This window comes from Aspergillus vadensis (genome assembly GCF_003184925.1).
Source record: "Aspergillus vadensis CBS 113365 unplaced genomic scaffold BO88scaffold_16, whole genome shotgun sequence".
NCBI classification, from domain to species: Eukaryota; Fungi; Ascomycota; class Eurotiomycetes; order Eurotiales; family Aspergillaceae; genus Aspergillus; species Aspergillus vadensis.
The window spans coordinates 259,820-276,761 of record NW_020292054.1 but is presented as its reverse complement, the minus strand read 5'-3'; the positions used below and the strand labels follow the sequence as shown (position 1 = coordinate 276,761).

At 53.5% G+C, this 16,942-nt stretch overlaps 6 protein-coding genes across 6 annotated transcripts; 3 read left to right on the top strand and 3 right to left on the bottom strand.

Moving 5' to 3' along the window:
- Positions 1-9: 9 nt before the first annotated feature.
- pup1 (proteasome core particle subunit beta 2) lies at positions 10-1,320 on the bottom strand. Its single transcript, XM_025707045.1, has 3 exons — positions 1,014-1,320; positions 883-930; positions 10-798 (listed from the first exon to the last, which is right to left on the bottom strand). The coding sequence occupies exons 1-3, from the start codon at positions 1,137-1,139 to the stop codon at positions 154-156; spliced, it is 819 nt and encodes a 272-aa protein (XP_025561384.1). The 5' UTR covers positions 1,140-1,320; the 3' UTR covers positions 10-153.
- A 126-nt stretch (positions 1,321-1,446) lies between these two features.
- Positions 1,447-6,468, top strand: BO88DRAFT_368333 (FG-nucleoporin NUP159). Its single transcript, XM_025704109.1, has 3 exons — positions 1,447-1,828; positions 1,894-2,587; positions 2,640-6,468. The coding sequence occupies exons 1-3, from the start codon at positions 1,748-1,750 to the stop codon at positions 6,314-6,316; spliced, it is 4,452 nt and encodes a 1,483-aa protein (XP_025561383.1). The 5' UTR covers positions 1,447-1,747; the 3' UTR covers positions 6,317-6,468.
- Positions 6,469-6,630: 162 nt separating this feature from the next.
- BO88DRAFT_444827 (uncharacterized protein) lies at positions 6,631-7,617 on the top strand (the record flags this gene model as incomplete). Its single annotated transcript, XM_025710148.1, has 2 exons — positions 6,631-6,957; positions 7,088-7,617. Exons 1-2 carry the CDS (start codon positions 6,771-6,773, stop codon positions 7,615-7,617), a joined length of 717 nt encoding a protein of 238 aa, XP_025561382.1. The 5' UTR covers positions 6,631-6,770.
- Positions 7,618-7,761: 144 nt separating this feature from the next.
- On the bottom strand, positions 7,762-9,672 carry BO88DRAFT_75222 (telomere maintenance protein PBP2). The gene is made up of 3 exons (XM_025713104.1): positions 8,977-9,672; positions 8,033-8,918; positions 7,762-7,967 (listed from the first exon to the last, which is right to left on the bottom strand). Exons 1-3 carry the CDS (start codon positions 9,472-9,474, stop codon positions 7,945-7,947), a joined length of 1,407 nt encoding a protein of 468 aa, XP_025561381.1. The 5' UTR covers positions 9,475-9,672; the 3' UTR covers positions 7,762-7,944.
- Positions 9,673-10,426: 754 nt separating this feature from the next.
- BO88DRAFT_391226 (uncharacterized protein) lies at positions 10,427-11,691 on the top strand. The gene is made up of 2 exons (XM_025704994.1): positions 10,427-10,688; positions 10,765-11,691. Exons 1-2 carry the CDS (start codon positions 10,503-10,505, stop codon positions 11,626-11,628), a joined length of 1,050 nt encoding a protein of 349 aa, XP_025561380.1. The 5' UTR covers positions 10,427-10,502; the 3' UTR covers positions 11,629-11,691.
- Positions 11,692-16,921, bottom strand: BO88DRAFT_489074 (RecQ family helicase MusN; the record flags this gene model as incomplete). The annotated part of the gene is made up of 5 exons (XM_025712668.1): positions 11,692-12,389; positions 12,438-12,516; positions 12,570-16,195; positions 16,255-16,659; positions 16,900-16,921. The coding sequence occupies 5 exons, from the start codon at positions 16,919-16,921 to the stop codon at positions 11,869-11,871; spliced, it is 4,653 nt and encodes a 1,550-aa protein (XP_025561379.1). The 3' UTR covers positions 11,692-11,868.
- Positions 16,922-16,942: the final 21 nt, after the last annotated feature.

Sequence of the window (16,942 nt, the reverse complement as noted above, 5' to 3'; positions counted from 1 at the left end):
TTTCGAAACGTTCTCAATTCCAACAATCATAATGGCAATTATTCATGCGTGGGCCCATATTTAAGATAAGATAAAGCGAGCCCGACAAAACCAGTAGTAAATAAGAACCTTTCTTTGCTCTAGTCGTTACAACAACAAATAACAACACATCACTTAGACATCCACCTCCATCAAGTTAGGATCACCCGACGCCTCCTCAACAGAGATATACTTCCGCATATCCTCCTTGCTGATAATCTTCTGGTTCAAATAAGCCGTAGTACCCTTAGGGAAGCGGTAATTGCGCTCCTTCTCGCCACGTTCATTAGGCTTGATGTAGTTGCGCAGCAACTGCGTAGGCTTGTCCTTCTCAATGACACAAACATCGACATTGCTACCGGATCCCAGATCGTTGAAGATACCAGCCTTGATGGCCTCCGCGCACAGGGCGATCGCACCCTCACGGTCCAAGTTCGGCTTCCATGTCGACTCGAACACGGACATCGCGGCCAGGGAACCAGATCCCATGGTCACGTAGGGAAGCTTGTCGGTGGATCCGTGGGCGTGGACGGTGAAAAGACCAATGCCGGTGGGGTCGACACCCGCCACGACTAGGTAGGCGCCGATGTGACCTTGGTATCGGAATAGGTGCTGCTTCAGCATCGTCATGCAGGTGATTACGCGTGGGGGCCGGCCCGTCGAAAGTGAGTGCAGTTCGATGTTCGAGCTGATCAATGCCGTCGTGAACTCGGTGTCCGCGGCCGTTCCGGCTCCCGCGCACCAGATCTTGGGCGCGATGTAGTGTAGTTTCTCGCAGTTCTGGAGGTGTGGGGGTATGTGTGTTAGTTGTTTTGTTGGATTGGGGTGGTTGTGAGTGCTGGGGGAAGGGGAATGGGTGTTTACCTTGTCTGCTACTATCGGGCCGCTGGTGGCTCTGGTATCTGCTGCAATCTGTGGTTATGCCAGATGTGGTGAGTTCGTGATCGTCGACTTGGGTACTAGGGAGCTTGTTGGGTTGCTCCGGAGGTACATACCACAACGCCATTGTCGTATATACATCCCACGATGGTGGTACCGGTACTGGTGGCCTTGGGGAGAGGAACTCCCTTCGCGTGGAGCGCCGCGTTACGGTTGTAGTTGGAGAAATCGAAGCCTGTCATGGTGACGGCGTGGAGAGGTGATGTACTGTGAGAGGGGCGAGGAACAGCAGGAGCTGGGAGAATTGAAGCTCGGTTGAGATGAAGAGAAGCTGAGGGTTGACGGAGAAAGATGAGATACCGGCACAGATGACGGGGGAAGAGCAGGAAGCTATAGCAGGACGGAGAGAGATGGCGGAGGAGGAGCTGCGAGTTGATGGAGTGACGAAGCTCCGGGCGCCTGATCGCGGCGGCCTCAGGCACGTCACGGATTAGCTAATGGGCGAGCAATTCCGCTGTTTTTGTCCGGCTGGGAATCTGGCGCCGAACTCCCATCTCCATTCTTGTTGCGTTGCTCCTGCATTATCGGCAGTCATTGACTGTGCTGTTGTTTCTCTTTTCCTTAGGGTCGTTGTGAACCCCGTCTCTTTCATCCCACTTCCTTCCCTCGAGGGGAGGTGGTCAAGATTTTTGCGCGCACCTGGAAGCTCTTCAATCGGAGTCCTCAAGCACTCCAGCGTCGCTCCTTTTCATCTTCGCCGCAAAGTCCACCTTCTCCCCATGCTCCAAAGACTCGGTTATCTCTAGGCGACCGTCCTCGTTCAATTTCGGCCGATTTCGACAGACTCAGAATGGCTTTCAGCTTTGGAGCTTCCAACCCCGCTGGGGGTGCTGCTGAATTGGGCCCCGAGCTTCCCGATGTTTTTGCAGATGTATGTCGCAATGGCGCTGAGGGTTTGAATCGATTTTGAGCTGACATGATGGACAATCAATGTAGGAAGTCGGGTTTAAAGGCGTGTCCAGCGATAGCAACGTTCGATTACTGAATACTCCCTGGCCCGAAGATTCCCTTCCTAGCCCTACGAGCTCCCTTCTCGCTGTCGCAGCAACAAAAGGCGTTGTTGTCGGTGCTGGGCCAGACGCCCTTTATATCGCCTCCTCTAACGACATAAGAACCGCTATTTCCGCACCCACAGGAGATGAGAAGGTCAAAACCAAGCCCTTCCAGCCGCGCGCAACGATTCCTCTCCCCGCTCGGCCCACGCATATCACTTTTGCCTCGGGCGATAGCGCCCTAGTACTTGCGACAGAGAATGGTACACAGCTCTCGGTGTTTGAGACGGCAAGTCTCTTGCAAGGGAACGCACAACCGGCTTTGTCTATCCCGACGAATGGAGCCACCTTTCGCTTCCTTGCACCCAATCCCGCACAGTCGGAAGACTCGCACTCATCCCTTGTTGCGCTTGTCACCACTGGGGGCGACCTCCTCATAGCCGATCTGAAAGCCGGAAACATGCTCTCGGGCCCCAATGGCCAGGTGTTGAAATCGGGTGTCAGCACAGTTTGCTGGAGTAACAAAGGCAAGCAGCTCGTGGCAGGGCTGGCGGATGGCACTGGATTCCAAATGGCTCCAGATGGTGCTCAGAAGGATATTATTCCGCGTCCTCCTGATCTGGAGGATAACCATCACGGTGCGTACCACGTTCGCGTCTTTAAAGTTTCCCCAAATTCTAACCTGTGCAGTGTCCTCTATCGCCTGGCTTGAGAATGACGTCTTCTTGATGGTCTACACATCGAATGCTGTGGAGGATGATATGGGCCAGACACCATCTTCCCCTTACTATATCATCACCAGAAGGAAGAATGCGCCTTTCTTAATCCAGAAATTGCCGGAATTGTGTATGCCATTTGGCTTCAAGCGCGCCCCTGCCTACCAGTTCCTCGCGCGTCTCCGAGACTACAAACCTCATTTGAAGGATGTACTTGTTGTATCGTCCACCGCTTCGACCGACGTATGCTTGATCACGAGAGCGGATCAACCACTGGCTAGTGATGATGCCGCCAAGGCCACCACAGGGCTCTTTGTTACGACCGAAGTGAACGATGACACCAAGAGAGCTTCCCTCCCGCTAAAAGACTCTACGGAAGAAACCTCTGTCATCGGTTTAGGTTTTGATCTATCGAGCACTGAGAATGTTGTGGCTCCGATCGCTGGCGAGGATATTGCTGAGAGTTCAACGCCGTTGCCGAACCTGCTACTCCTCAACAACGAGGGTATCCTGTCCTCTTGGTGGTTCGTCTACAACGAATCAGTCCGTCAAAAAATCCCTTACCATGGTCTGGCGTCAGAGGCTCAACAGCAGCAGCCGGCACCGCCAGCACAGTCAGTACAACCTCAGCCCTCTGCGCAGCCTGCGTTCGGGCAATCAGCTTTCGGTAGCCCATCTCCGCTAGGGGCATCCCCTTTTGGCAAACCGTCAGCTGCACCGGCATTTGGTAGTACTTCCACTTTGGGTGCCAGCCAGCAGCCGCCGGCCTTCGGAAAGACATCGTTTGGCGCACCTTCTTTCGGCACCCCATCACAGCCGGGGGCCTCCTTTGGCGCTCCTAGTGCCTTGGGAACTGCATCACCCCAGTTCGGTAAGTCTGGCTTCGGCGCACTGGGCGGCGGGTCAGGTTTTGGACAACCGTCAACACCGGGTAAGAGTCTGTTTGGAGCCTCGACTACTAGTACAGGAGGAGGATTTGGCTCCTTCGCGAACTCTTCTGGAGGAGGGTTTGCTGGCTTTGCGGCGTCAAAAACCACCACCGAATCACCCTTCGCAAAAATGTCTGGAGAAAGCGCGTTTGCGAAATCGTCTGTGCCGTCGCCGTTTGGTGCTAAGACCGAAACTGACACTGCGTTCCCTCCCCCAACCTCGGGCGAGACAAAGAGCGCTTTCGGGCAAAGCTCTAGTGGCTTCGTGTTAGGATCTACCTTCAAGGGCGACGGTACTGCGGTCAACGATGGGCCTAAGCCAGACAAGCCTTCAGGGCTATTCTCATTTGGCGAATCCATGGACGACATGGTATCTAGCAGCAACAAGACTAGTCCACCAACCGAGTCAATGGATGATATGGACGACGAACCTGCGCCTCCGCAGAAGCCTGAGTCCAAAGAGCCTGAATCCAAGGGACCGGCACCATCTATTTTCGGAGTTCCCTCCAAGACCGAGACCGCTGCACCGACCTCCCTTTTCGGCTCCAAGCCGCAGCCTCCTAATCCCTTTGGTCAGCAGCCGGCCAATCCTTTCGGCCAGCCCCAGGCTACTACCAAGTCTCCATTCTCGTTGTTCGGCAATGCTTCACCTGCTAAGCCCACATCAAGCCCGCTGGCTTACCCCTCTGAAAAGACTACAGCTGCTACACCACCCTCAGCTAAGACGCCTTCTGAAGACGCCCATCGCACTCCCCTTGCCTCCAGTATCCAAACCCCTCTCCCCCCTGATCCCACCAGCAAGGCTTCGTACGGGCCGGGCGATACTTCGGCATCGTCCAATGTGTCCAAGAGTTCCGTTGATGACGCTCCTCTTCCTCCCGACTTCACTGTCAAGGCAAAACCTGCCCCGGCAGCTGTCGGAGGAGAGCCACCTTTGCCCCCGGATTTCGCGAAGAAGCTTCCTGAAGATGAAGATGAAGAAGAAGAAGTGGACGAGGCTGAAGCTGAAGAGGCGCCGTTGCCTCCGGATCCGGCTACGTGGAAGCCACCAGCATCGCAGGAAGAGCCTGGTCCAGTACCTGACGAATCCGATGCCGATGAGTCTGGAAGAGAAGAGAGTGAGGAAGGCGAGGAAGAAGCGGAAGAGGAGGAAGAAGAGGAGGGTGATGAATCTGATTTTGGAGATAGCGGTGAAGAAGTTTCCCGAGATATCAGCGAACCAGAGTCGGCAGAGGCGAGTCCAGAGGCCACTCCCGACGGTGCCTTCAAGTTCGGGACTAAGGGTGGCTTGTTCTCGCAAGCTGCTAAACCTGCACCCGCTCAGCCCCCGGCACAGCGGTCCTTGTTTGGGGAGATTGGAAAGTTCCCGACATTCCAGACTCGGGAGCCCCCAAGGTCGCCTAGTCCCGTACGGAGTGGTCTTCAGAAGAACCGGTTCAAGATTGGGGGCCAGAAGCCCAGTGCTGCACAAGTTCCAGGAAGCACTCTTGCTGCACGCAAGGCTTCCCTCACCGAGGCCGTCAAGCGTGAGAATCTCCTGAAACCGCAGGTTCCTCAGAAGGAGAAGTCCCCCGTGGACCTCAAGGCCAAGCAAATGGAAGAGGAAGCTCAGGCTCTTTCGGACGATGATGAGGACGAGAGGCTGCGTGCAGATCTCGCCCGACCTCTGGAGCCTGTTCCGACGCTGGATCCTTTCCTGCCTCATCAGGATTATGCCGGAGAGACCAGCAAGCCTGGTATTCCTGGCCAGATCGAGCGACTATACCGGGACATCAACTCCATGGTTGACACACTGGGCATCAATGCTCGATCACTGGCCTCGTTTGTTTTGTACCAGAAGCAATCGCAAAGTGGTGATTGGGTCGAGCTATTGAACAAGGAACACCCAGCTGCTATCCTTGACGAGAAGCTACTGCTCTGCGATATCGAGAAACTGGACGATGCTGTTGTCATGCTTGCCGGCTCTCTCGAACAGCAGCGAGTGCAAGGGGTCGAGGACAAGCTGAAGGCCTGCCAAGAGCTCCTGAGCAAGGATATTCTGACGCTTCGGGGCCAGTGCGCGAGCATCCGGAAGACTCTGGATGCCCACACCGATGCAGCAGCTATCGTCTCTGCGCCTCTTTCAGCAGAGCAAGCGAACCTGCAGCAAGATCTCCGCACTGCCTCGACTGACATCCAGGCCAAGCTGGCGGATCTCGAGTCGGCAGTGTCCCTCCTTCGCGCCAAGATAGCTGACGCTCCTCGTCCCGATGGCACTGGCTCCCGGCAAGCTATGAGGCGGCCGACCGTGGAAGCTGTCACGTCTACGATTGCTACGATGACCAACATGGCCGAAAGCAAGCGCAGCGACATTGACGTCCTGGAGATGCAGCTGAAGAAACTAGGCATCGACGCCTCGGCCCCGGCAGCAGCCAGCCGGGAGGGCTCACCCTTTACAACTCCGCGAAAGGGAATGGGACGATTCCCAACCACCCCCGGATCCGACGGACCCAACAGCGCATACCATACCCCAGACTCGGCTACACGAGGCTTCCGATCCAGCATCAACGGCTCAGCGCGGGCTAGTCGGCTTCGCGAAGTGGAAGGAGTCGGAGAGCTCGTCACCCGGGAGGAGAGTGCGCAGTGGAAGACGAAGCGACAACGCCGGCAGCATATTGTGGGCAGTCTGAAGAAGGCAATTGGAGAGAAGAAGTCCAAGGTGCGCGGAGTGGATGATCTGTAGGATTAGCTGCTTTTCTATTACTATTCTGTTTTACCTTTGACTATGAGTTCTTGAACCATGAAAAAACAGCGGGTCCGGCCATTGGATGTTGGTAGCGTTATTATGTACATAGATCCGATTCATCCTTAAACTAATGAGTGATGTTCACTGCCACTGCATACTAGCACACATGACTGTATAGTTCGTATATCATGCCTAAGGCATCAAATCAACCGATTAACCACTGACATCATGCGGCAGTGACGTTAACCCCATCTCCTCTTTCTTTCTTTGTTTCTTTCTTATCATTTTAAACTTTCTTTCCCCGAGCTCCAAGCTTACCTACTACTGCTTACTATAAACCCCCTCTTCTCCAGCACCACAAGCCCCAAACCCACTCCCTCTATCATCTTCTTAACTGAACCTACAACAAGTAATACCAAATACCAACTCCAGATAAACGAAGGAAGGAAAAATGTCCGGCGTCACTGAATTCATCTTCTTTCACCTCAACCCCGCCATCAAACCCGAAGACCCCACCAACAACGAAGCCGGCGCTTCGCTCCTAGAGCTCTTCAAAAACACCAAACACCAGAACGGATACCTGGGGTCCTCATGGGGCCGCTCAATCGAAGATGAGAATGTTGTTGTTTGGGTGATTGGTGCGTTATCCCTCCCTTGTCCCCAAAGACACAGTTTCCCTTCTCCCATTCCCTCCCCTCTATATACTATATAATACATACAACAATTACACCGCCAGCACCACCACCACATACTAATATAAATGAATAGATTGGAAAGACGCCCAAACCTCCCCCACCCTCGTCCCAACCCTAACACCCTACCTAGCCCCATCCACCCCATTAACAACCTTCTACGCAACCCTCTCCCCTCCCCCTCCTGCGCACAAAACCCACGATCTATCTGCCTCGCCCGTAACTGAGATCTTCACGCCGTGGTTCCCGACCTCCATGTCCGCGGACGAGACGAAGAAACTGCACGAGAGCCTCGTGGCGTTTCGGACCGAGCTGGTGGAGAATCTCGAGGAAGGGAAACGGCCTCGAGGGTTGGTCATGGGGCAGGTGGAACGGCCTGGGACGCGGAAGCATGGGGATAGTCCGAGCGGGGAGGCGTTTGGGATGGTGGTGTTGGCGGGGTGGGAGAGCGTGGAGGCGCATATGGATATCAAGGGGACGGAGGCGTTCGGGAGGGGGATTGGGCCGATTAGGGAGTGGATGTTGAAGGGGGATGGAGGGGATGTGGAGAAGGGGGAGGGAGGGTTTGGGATTATGAGGCATGTGAGGTTTCAGAAGGTGGAGTGAATTTAATGGGTCAGATAGGGTGTATGGGATGTGTATGTGTATGTGTAGTGTGAAGGTTGGGGACGGGGTTATGGGAAAGGTATTATTAGTTGGACAGCGCTTTTCCAAATAAATACAGTACACACAAAAGAAATTGAGGGAAATAAAAAAACAAAACGCGCAGACCCCCGAAAGAAACAAAAGAATATAGAGACGAAAACCCAAACCAAACCATCAGAGCCACCGGGATAAGAACGGACGACGACTTTTGGACGTTGTCGCAAAGCAAAAAGACAGCAAGCAAACCGATTCGTCGGCGGGAACAGAAACAGAATGAATTCACTTAGCCTAGATCCGATGCTTCTCGCTTTCTGTGGGATCGTTAGAATGGGTCACTTGTCATATATGAGGTGAGATGCAATGGAGGGATACTAACCAAGTCTCGAGTAGAGCATGTAGAGCGCCATCTGGTTGCACTCCTGGGTACCGGTGATCGTGACCAGACGCTCGTTGCTGTTCTCTTGGGGCTCGTTGATCTTGATAACACTGCCACTCAGGTGCCGGATCTCGTTGATCTTGGCTCCTCCCTTTCCGATGATGGCGCCAACCATGTCGTTGGGGATGTAGATCTGCTGAGTCAGTGGCTGGCCTGGCATGACGCCGCCGACGGGAGCGGCAGGTGTCGGCCCACCACGAGCCTGTGCGGCGGCCGCCTGAGGCGCACCGTAGGGCGCGGGCTGGTGGGGACCAGCGCCGGCGTACGGGGTGTGGGGAGTAGCACCATAGGGCATCGAGGGCTGGGCTACAGGTGTTTGCGCGGCCGGGCCCTGGAGATAGGGAACACCATATCCGCCAGCCGCGCCGCGGTTGGGGTGAGGGTGGTGACGCTTGAAGGTGTCGGGATGGCCGTACTGTCCACCAGCGGGCTGAGGCACGTACGGCACAACCTGCATGCCGCCAGGCACAGCACCAGCCGGACCGCCGCTGCGAGTGGCATAGGCCGAGGCGGCGGGGCCACCGAAGCGTTCTGTCAGCTGCTCGACAAGAGTCACGGCAACGTAGTAAGTAGCGATGTGCACTGCGTCAGCAACACCGAGGATAACAAGGGACCGTTCAGTGGACAGGGGAAGGCAGGCATCAGAAGCGTTGAGACGTGCACCAGAGGCGTCCTGGATCTCTCGAATACGGCTCCCACCCTTGCCAATGATCGAGCCAATGAGAATATGGGGAATCAACAAACGCAAGGGGTATGTCTTGGATTGGGCAGTAGAAGGGGCATCAAGGGGCTCGTTGTTCAAGGTACGAATGATAAGACCGAAGGCCTAGCATCCGGGTTAGCAGACATAAAAAGAAATCGAACTGTATCGTGTTCAAACTCACCTTCGCAGCAGCATCCTGGGGGCCGCTAACGGTCAAGATACGCTCGACGGCACCACGGGAGTAGTCGCTGACGGTGCACTTGGCGCCGGACAGACGACGGATCTGGGATACGTTCTCCCCACCCTTACCGATGACGGTGGCAGCCTCCTGGCTGGAGATTACAGCCCGGATGTGAATCCAGCTAGACTCATCCTGGGGACGGTGTTGCTCGGATTGGGCACCGGTCGACTCGGCGTGAGAGGCCGTCGACTGGATGGGTTGTGTCTCCTGAGCGCCCTTGGAGTTAGGAGCATCGGGGACCACGGTGTCGCCCTGGCCATCAGCAGTCGCAGCGGGCGCATCCGTCTTCACATCGGCATACGCCTCGGACTCATCGCCCTTTACTACTTTATCCAACGCAGGACGCTTGGCTTCCGGCTGATCATTAGGACCGGAGGGAGAGGAAGGGTCCTCCAAGGGACGCTTGGTCGATTGCAACGCAGACGGAGAGGCAGACATGATGGTTTGCTTGCCTAAACTGTGCGTGTATTTCTGTGCTTGCTTCACTTACGCAGGACGTGTCCAAGTGAGATTTCACTTCTTTTCAGAACAGCTCTTCTTTTCTTTTCACTGCAGCTTTATTTGATCGACTATGTACACCAGGAGTTCCCAATAAAACTTGCTGGTGCTGGCGATCGGATGGAGAGGGAATTCTGGTGCTTGGAAGGATGTGGGAAGATTGGTGAACTCGTGCACAGTGCGGGAAGTGATGCTGTGAAAGGAGAGCCGACGAGGAAAGTGTGAAAAGGTCTGGGGTTGCCACGAGGCCTTGAAGGTTGGACTTGGAGCGAGAAAGCTTCAGAGTGAAGCAGTGCAAGGTAGAGGGAAGAAGGAAAAATGGAAACCAATCGGGTCGGGCACGAGGGCAGGAGAGATTGGGTGCTGGACGGTGGACGAAGATGTGCTCAGGGTCCGAATGGGTTGGAAGGCGGAGGGAAGCGTGGAAGGGAGAGGAGTAAAAAGAAAACGAGAAGTAAAACGAGGCCTTTTTAGCAGTATCCGACGCCCAAACTATCCTTTTTCTTGCCTTTGAAAGACGCGACGTGGGTCGAGAGACGTTGAGGACGGGCGGGTCTTCTACACGATCACCCCAGGTACGCTGAAATAGCAGACGTGGGAGAGACGAGAGGTCGATGAGACGACAGCGACAGGTTAAAAATAGAGGTGGCGAGTAAACGCGCGATGATCAAAAGGGGGATAAGAGGGGAAGTGGATGGGTGAAGGAAGTCGAGCTTGTCGCGGTGAAGGACGAAGAGGGAGAAGCGACGTTAAGGTTGAGTTGAGGTTCAGTCGCGCATCCTCGCTCTTCCCGCGCTATCCCCTTTCCGGAACATCCCTCACGTGTTCCCGGCCTGCAAAACACCTGCCAATCCCTCATTCGTCTATACAAATCCCCTCGTTTAGTTGGCTCGTGAGACAACTGGATGCATAGCGAGGACTAAAAATTACAGGCGCATTCATTGAAAATTACTCAAACCCATTCTGCAATGGACGTGTCGCAAGAATCCGTCGAAAAAGTCCAGCGTTTCGCAGAGAAGCGCCAACGCGCCGAGGACTTCTACGAGAACCAAGAAATCAGTCCAGCAGTTCTACAAGCGTACAATAGAAAGTTGGACGAGACTCTAAGAGAACTTCAAGATCAAGTCAAGCGTCAAGAAGATGATCTGCGTAGGGTATGTACCCACCCCAGGATAACTCTCCCCCGTATACATCCCAAACATGTAATCAAACCCCTAACACATCGCCCAGCTGCGCGAGGTCAACTCCTTCGATCTCTCCAAAATAGGCACAGATACTTGGTCGCGTGTGGCCCAAGTACAAAGAGCCAAGAGAGCCTACGACTCGCTTCTGAAATCAGAGACCGAGTTCCCAGCCTCAGGCTCACCCCTACCTTCTTTGCTAGCACTCGAAGAGACATCGCGTCTAGTCAAAGAAACCAAGGTGTCTGTTTCCATAACGGCAGAAAATCTCTCATCCAACCGTCAGCGTTTGAAAGCAGAGGAGGCAAACCTCCGAGACGCTCAAGTGATCCGGGATGGTCTGCGAAAGCGGATCCAGACCATAAGCGGCGAGAAGACGACCAAGGAGAAGAAGACCGCTTCTCAGCTAGCGCGTGAACTAGCGCAGCAAGAAGAAGAAAAGCAGAAAGAGCTTGACCAAGCAACAGAGGAGATGAAGACCGTCCTCTATAATTTTGTGGACGAAACCCTCGCGTCCATGCTTGCTGCCGAAGCCCTCGGCGGCCCCACGGTGGGTGACGCCGCCCAGGTCTCGGATGCGACCTTGCAACTAGGCTATACAAGCCATGGAAAACCGAAGAAGCCTAAAAATCCAGAGGCAGCGAATCCGGATGCTGGACAGCGCCGAATCGACGAGATTCTCCCGCGCCAGTCTGGGCAAGGGGACAATCAACCAGCTAATCGCAGAGAGGCTGCAGCTCTGGAAATGCGCAATCTACTTGATGCTTTGTTGGAGGCAGGATCCTCCTATATCGATCTGCCCCGAGAGTCGGCCGCATCGCGGTTTTTGGTCAGGGCTAAAGTCGCCCAGTTTCATCCTCGTGATGCGCGACGGTTGAGGCTGATTGATTTTGGGCGCTCATTAGACGATTGAATGATTTCACGATGATTTACCGTATGTTACATAGCTTATTAGATTATAATTAAAAGAAAGAAGGCTGTATATATTCTGTCAGAAAAAAGCCAAAGCGCCTAATACAGTATTCATGCCAGCATTTGATATCCCCATTAGCATAACGCCTATACATGCATTAAGGAATCAACGCCCGTAAGTGCCACTGCATATACCATAAAGTTCATCACAAAGCCGAGGTATTCGGCACTTGAATAGCCATTAGATGGGCATCATCCCTATTCGACTAGTTGAGGGTTTCGCTTTGGTCGCTTTCCGAGGGGCAGAGGAGCGGTTGTCAGCACGATCACCAGATTTTCTGCGGGCTCCCGTCGATTTTGCTCTGGATCTGGGGGCGGCGTTTTGGCGGCGAGGGCGTTTGGTTGTTTGACGCTTCCGAGCCCGGGGTCTGCTAGACTTTCCAGGGCCGTCATCCTCTTCGTCAGAGTCGAGGTCAGCGGTGTGCTGGGTAGAGAAATAGCGACTAGACAAATTCTCGTCCACATTGAACGTAGAAGGATGATCAGTAAAGATTCCGCCATCGCTGAACTCGTCCTCGGTGCTGGTAAGGTTGATAACGTTGTGATGGTTGGGATCCGGAACCACCCCATCAGCGTCATCTTGCTCTTTCTTCAACTCTGCATAACGGCGCTGCGTGTCGCGCACAAGCTTCAGGATTTGGCCTCCGTATCGGTTCACCTTGTCCGGGTCAATACCAGGAATTGTGGCAAGTTCCGCCATATCTGAACATGAGTTAGTTCTGCTCATACTTATCATGAAAGGGTTCTCACCTTTGGGGAAGACGATGACCATCTCGCGCAGGACGCTGTCAGTAAACGGTTGGTTGCGGAGGCCTTTCTGCATGACCAGCTGTTTGGCTATTAGCAACTTATATAGGTCCCTCGATATGGAAAATCACTTACATCCTGACAATAATTCTTGGCGTAGACCATGAAATCCTCCGCAACCGCTTTGTGCAGAGGGTCCAGCTGCTCAAATCGGCGGTCTTGGGTGATTGGCGGCCCAGGAGTACGCCTCTTCTCTTGTGCTGGCTTGCCGGCGATTCGGATTCTTTCGAATCCATCACTGTCTGCGTCATCGTCCGTGGTGTCGCCTGCACCTCCTTGGTAACAAAACCGAGATAGACGGCGTTGATTTGCCGCTTGTACAGGGGACGAGACGTTTGTGGATTGCGGTTGATACTCTTTGTTGCCGCCATCAGCTCGTGATCCAGAATTGGACTTCTTGGCTTTTCCGTTCGGTGAGACTCGCACGTCAAGTTTCAGTTTGCACCGCCCACTCTCGAACTCAGCGGCACGCCGTCCCACTTTAATATATTGAATGGCAAATTTACTGCCATTGACAACATTCTCTTCAACAAGAGCTCCCTCGCTCAGAAGTCTATGGAACAGCCGTTCTGCTTCACCCAGCTCTAAGCCCGAACCGTCGCCATAGCCAGGGGCCTGCCGGTGTTGTGGAGACCTGAACCTCTTCACGCTTCCCCGGAAGATGTTCACACAGTACGACAAAGTGACCTTCTCTTCGATGCTTTGGAAGTGCCGGACAACCTTGATTGCAGAGGCAGCGTACTGTGAAAAGTCATGGAGCTCGAAGACAGAGTCGGACTTGCAATTATCACATGAAGCATTGCAGTCTTGTCGGCGGAAATATTCGTTGAAGTAGGCAAGAATTTGTACTCGTCTACAATCGCTTCTGTTTTCACAGTATTGTACGACGTTGTGGAGCATCTGCCGCTGCCGATTCTTCTGTTGCTTGCTGCCCTCGCCCTTGTCGATCATGCTGGATATAGTGCTCGTGTCCTTGTAGCAGTAATAGAGGTAGCAGCCAGACCGCTTGCCATCTCGGCCAGCCCGTCCTGTCTCCTGATAATATCCCTCCAGACTCTTGGGAATGCTGTGATGGATCACAAAACGCACATCAGGTTTGTCGATGCCCATTCCGAACGCAATCGTCGCCACTATAACGTGAGTCCTTCCAGCTTGCCAAGCTTGTTGGATTTTCGCACGTTCTCCTGAATCCATGCCGGCGTGGTAGTGTTCTGCTTTGATGCGATAGTCATCCCGGAGACCGCTCGCGACCTTTTCGCATGTCTTGCGCGACAAGCAATAGACTATGCCGGATTTGTTTGCGTAGGAGGTCTTAATAGTATCGGCTATGCTGGCCAGAAGCTCCGTTCCCTTCTTTTTGATCCGTACTTCGTACGTCAAGTTTGGCCTGTTGAAACTCTGAGAGAACACTTCACAGCCTTCCATCTTTAGGTTGTGGATAACATCCACCTTGACGTTCTCGGTGGCTGTCGCAGTCAGCGCCATCATTGGCACACCGGGCAAATGATTCCTGAGTTCTCCCAGTTCTTTATAGTCGGGGCGGAAATCATGTCCCCACTGACTGACACAATGCGCCTCATCGATTACGATACGTGCAAGCTTCCGACTGCGATTGAGCTTGTCCAAGCTTTTCGTAATGGCCTGGCTTTTATTGACCATTTCCGGTGTGATGTATAACAATTCGATATCTTCCTCCGCCGAGTAGCCTGATAGCGTACTAAGGATCCATTGCCGTTGCTCCTTCGGAGTCTCTCCGTTCAACAGATAAGCCTTGATATTCAGGTTATTCAGATGCGAGACTTGATCCTGCATCAGACTGAGCAAGGGGGATATCACGATCGTGACTCCTCTTGTAGAGCCGGAAGTGACAACAGAGGGCAGTTGATAGCATAGAGACTTGCCTCCTCCAGTAGGCATCAGAACGAATGTGTCTTTCCCGCTAAGCGTCGCATCTATAGCCTCGAGTTGATTGAGGCGGAACCCACGAAGATGAAACCGATCTTTCAGCGCATTTCTGACGTCCTTGGACCATGGATGCTGGTTCCAGAGGGCGTTATGGCCTTGGGACTTTGGTTGCGATAGGGGAGCGCGTGAAACATTTCCGGAAGTTTCAGCAAACACCTTGCGGTTCTGAAGCCCGTGGTTGTCGGTTGCGAACGAATGGCCTTCGTCAAGGAACCCAGCAGCTTCCAGCATATCTTCGTCATCTAGGTCGAATTCATCCGCTTCTTCTGCAGGTAGCGTGGGGGAGCCCATAGTCCGAGTAAAAGCATCATCGTCATCCAGTGTCGTCGGGTCATCGTAGTTAAAAGCCCTAAGGCTCGAGGTCCCATTCGTGTTCTTGAAAGACAGATCTGATACCCGAGTGGATATTTCGGAACGAGAGTGGTTGCAGTCTACTGTTGACCGTGCATGCGATCGCGAGGAGGCGCCCGAAATCACTGTGTCATCCATTGCACTGATTGACAAAGACGACGGGCGTGACAAAGGGGTCGGATGGTCTGGCTTATAACGAAGTGGGCGGGCATCCAGTGATGGAATAGACAGCAACCTAGATCGTGCTAGCAGATGTTGTATGTCTGATTCAACCCTTTGCAGCTGAGTTGTTGCTTCTCGACTTTCCACAAGTTCTGGCATATCGGACGGATCGCCGCCCTGTGTTATAACCTGCATGAGTCTTTTCTTGAGCATGTTCCTCTTCGTATCATATGTCTGATAGGTAATCCTTTGCTGCTTGAGCAAGCCAATCGCTTCGATCCTATCCGTAAGGGCCTTGTTTTCAGCGATCAATCCAGGTGCAAGTTCTCCCTTCATTGCTCGCTCATACACTATTTCAGAATTCTTCGTCAGAGTGCTCTTTAGGGTTGCAATGGCTCCTTCAAGAGAGCCTGCTGAGAGACTCAAAAACTTGGCCACATCTTCGTTCTGAGGCTGAGAGCTGGGCGAATCGGTAGTAGAAGGCACATGAGTGACTGGACTAGGACTGATGCGGGTGTCCTTCCTAGATGGACGAACACTGGAGGGGACGACATCCATAGCATCCGACGCCCGTGGGGAAGCACGAGTCTTCTTTCTCGCAGGGCTAGGAGCTGCGTGCTCATCTGAGCTATCTTGATTAGGCAGGATCGGGTAGAGTGATTCGTTAGAGTTCAATGTTGGGCCGTCTCCATCAGGAACCCAGTCATCGAACAGATTCTCATCACCGTCGTCATCATCGGAGTCAGCGATAACATGACCCAAGCGAGAACTCTGTGAAAGCGAAGGAAGGCCCGATGGACCATCAGCCCGGGATATAGTGTCCTTTCTGGTCGTGCGAGGTGATTTTCCGGGTTGAAGACGCGTCGAGGTAGAACGGGGAGTCTTCGTAGGCTCAACAGCCTTCAATGGCGAGCGCGATTTTAAGCCGTTTTTTCGCGGCGAAACAAGGTCTGACACATATTCGTCGCTCTTACGCTTCTTTCCACGCTTTTCAAGAGGCTCTCTTCGGGATGCAGCGTCTTCGGTCCACAATCGTTGCGGTTCCTCGAACCCATCGAAAGTATCAGACGAAAGCGTGGTTTGATTCAAGTCGCCAGTCAAGTCAATCGTATCAATGTCGGAATCGAAGAGTGGTGACTTTGCGTTCAATGGCCGCTTCGATCCAAATGGTGTCAAAAAGGACGCCTTAGGGCTGCGCAATGGAGACCGGGGACTTTGCTTGTCTATTGGAGTAATTTATTAGTTTATTTCCAAAAACGACAGGCGCGCCGTTTCACTGTACCTTTGATAATTCTATCCAGACCATTCTCTCTTCCCTTAGAAGGCGACTTCACAGACTGGCTACTTTTGAGAGGTTTCGGAGTGGGTGCGCCAGCGTCCTTTGATAGACTCAGCATCCGCGGCTTGCGTGCGGAGGCCGGAGTAAGAAGCAATCGCGCCATTTCTTCGTCCGAATCTACCTCCGCTTTTTCGTCCACATGGCCCGTCTCTGCTGGTTTGACTTCCGGTTGTAATTCATCGATCGCGATGGTGATATCGTCTGGCTGGTGCGCTAAGGCCCCCGCTGGTGGCACCGGCGCAGTAGGTTGATTTCGGTCGGCAGTGTTATTGTGATACTCGTGCGCGGACGGAGATAAGGAGGGGTATAGCGCAGGGCCCTGCTGCAACAGCCATTTGAGGTGGGCTGCTAAATTGTTTTTAGTCATAAGGCCGTATGCTTGTGAGCATGATTTCCATTGACGAGTCGCAACATAACAATCACAAAGGGCGTTTAGACTAGCTGCCGAGCAACTACTAGTCTATCCAATTGCTTTCAGTTCGGCGAATCCACGGCCTTGTCTAGACGCGTTCCGGCGCGTCATCACGTGGGCGGTGAGGACATAGATAATCCATGCCACTCCCAATTATGATACCCGGTATTACTTACCCTCTTCGAAGTTGAGTAGCATCGTTGGTGTCAAGGCAATGGT

Bases quoted from the DNA above. Each gene is read 5' to 3' on its own strand.
- pup1 (XM_025707045.1), bottom strand. From the start codon at position 1,139: ATGACAGGCTTCGATTTCTCCAACTACAACCGTAACGCGGCGCTCCAC. The intron at 931-1,013 runs GTATGTACCTCC...GCATAACCACAG, and splicing joins TATACGACAATGGCGTTGTG to ATTGCAGCAGATACCAGAGC. The intron at 799-882 runs GTAAACACCCAT...CCACACCTCCAG, and splicing joins GCCCGATAGTAGCAGACAAG to AACTGCGAGAAACTACACTA.
- BO88DRAFT_368333 (XM_025704109.1), top strand. From the start codon at position 1,748: ATGGCTTTCAGCTTTGGAGCTTCCAACCCCGCTGGGGGTGCTGCTGAA. The intron at 1,829-1,893 runs GTATGTCGCAAT...CAATCAATGTAG, and splicing joins TTCCCGATGTTTTTGCAGAT to GAAGTCGGGTTTAAAGGCGT. The intron at 2,588-2,639 runs GTGCGTACCACG...TAACCTGTGCAG, and splicing joins TCTGGAGGATAACCATCACG to TGTCCTCTATCGCCTGGCTT.
- BO88DRAFT_75222 (XM_025713104.1), bottom strand. From the start codon at position 9,474: ATGTCTGCCTCTCCGTCTGCGTTGCAATCGACCAAGCGTCCCTTGGAG. The intron at 8,919-8,976 runs GTGAGTTTGAAC...CCCGGATGCTAG, and splicing joins CCCAGGATGCTGCTGCGAAG to GCCTTCGGTCTTATCATTCG. The intron at 7,968-8,032 runs GTTAGTATCCCT...ACGATCCCACAG, and splicing joins CATGCTCTACTCGAGACTTG to AAAGCGAGAAGCATCGGATC.
- BO88DRAFT_391226 (XM_025704994.1), top strand. From the start codon at position 10,503: ATGGACGTGTCGCAAGAATCCGTCGAAAAAGTCCAGCGTTTCGCAGAG. The intron at 10,689-10,764 runs GTATGTACCCAC...CACATCGCCCAG, and splicing joins AAGAAGATGATCTGCGTAGG to CTGCGCGAGGTCAACTCCTT.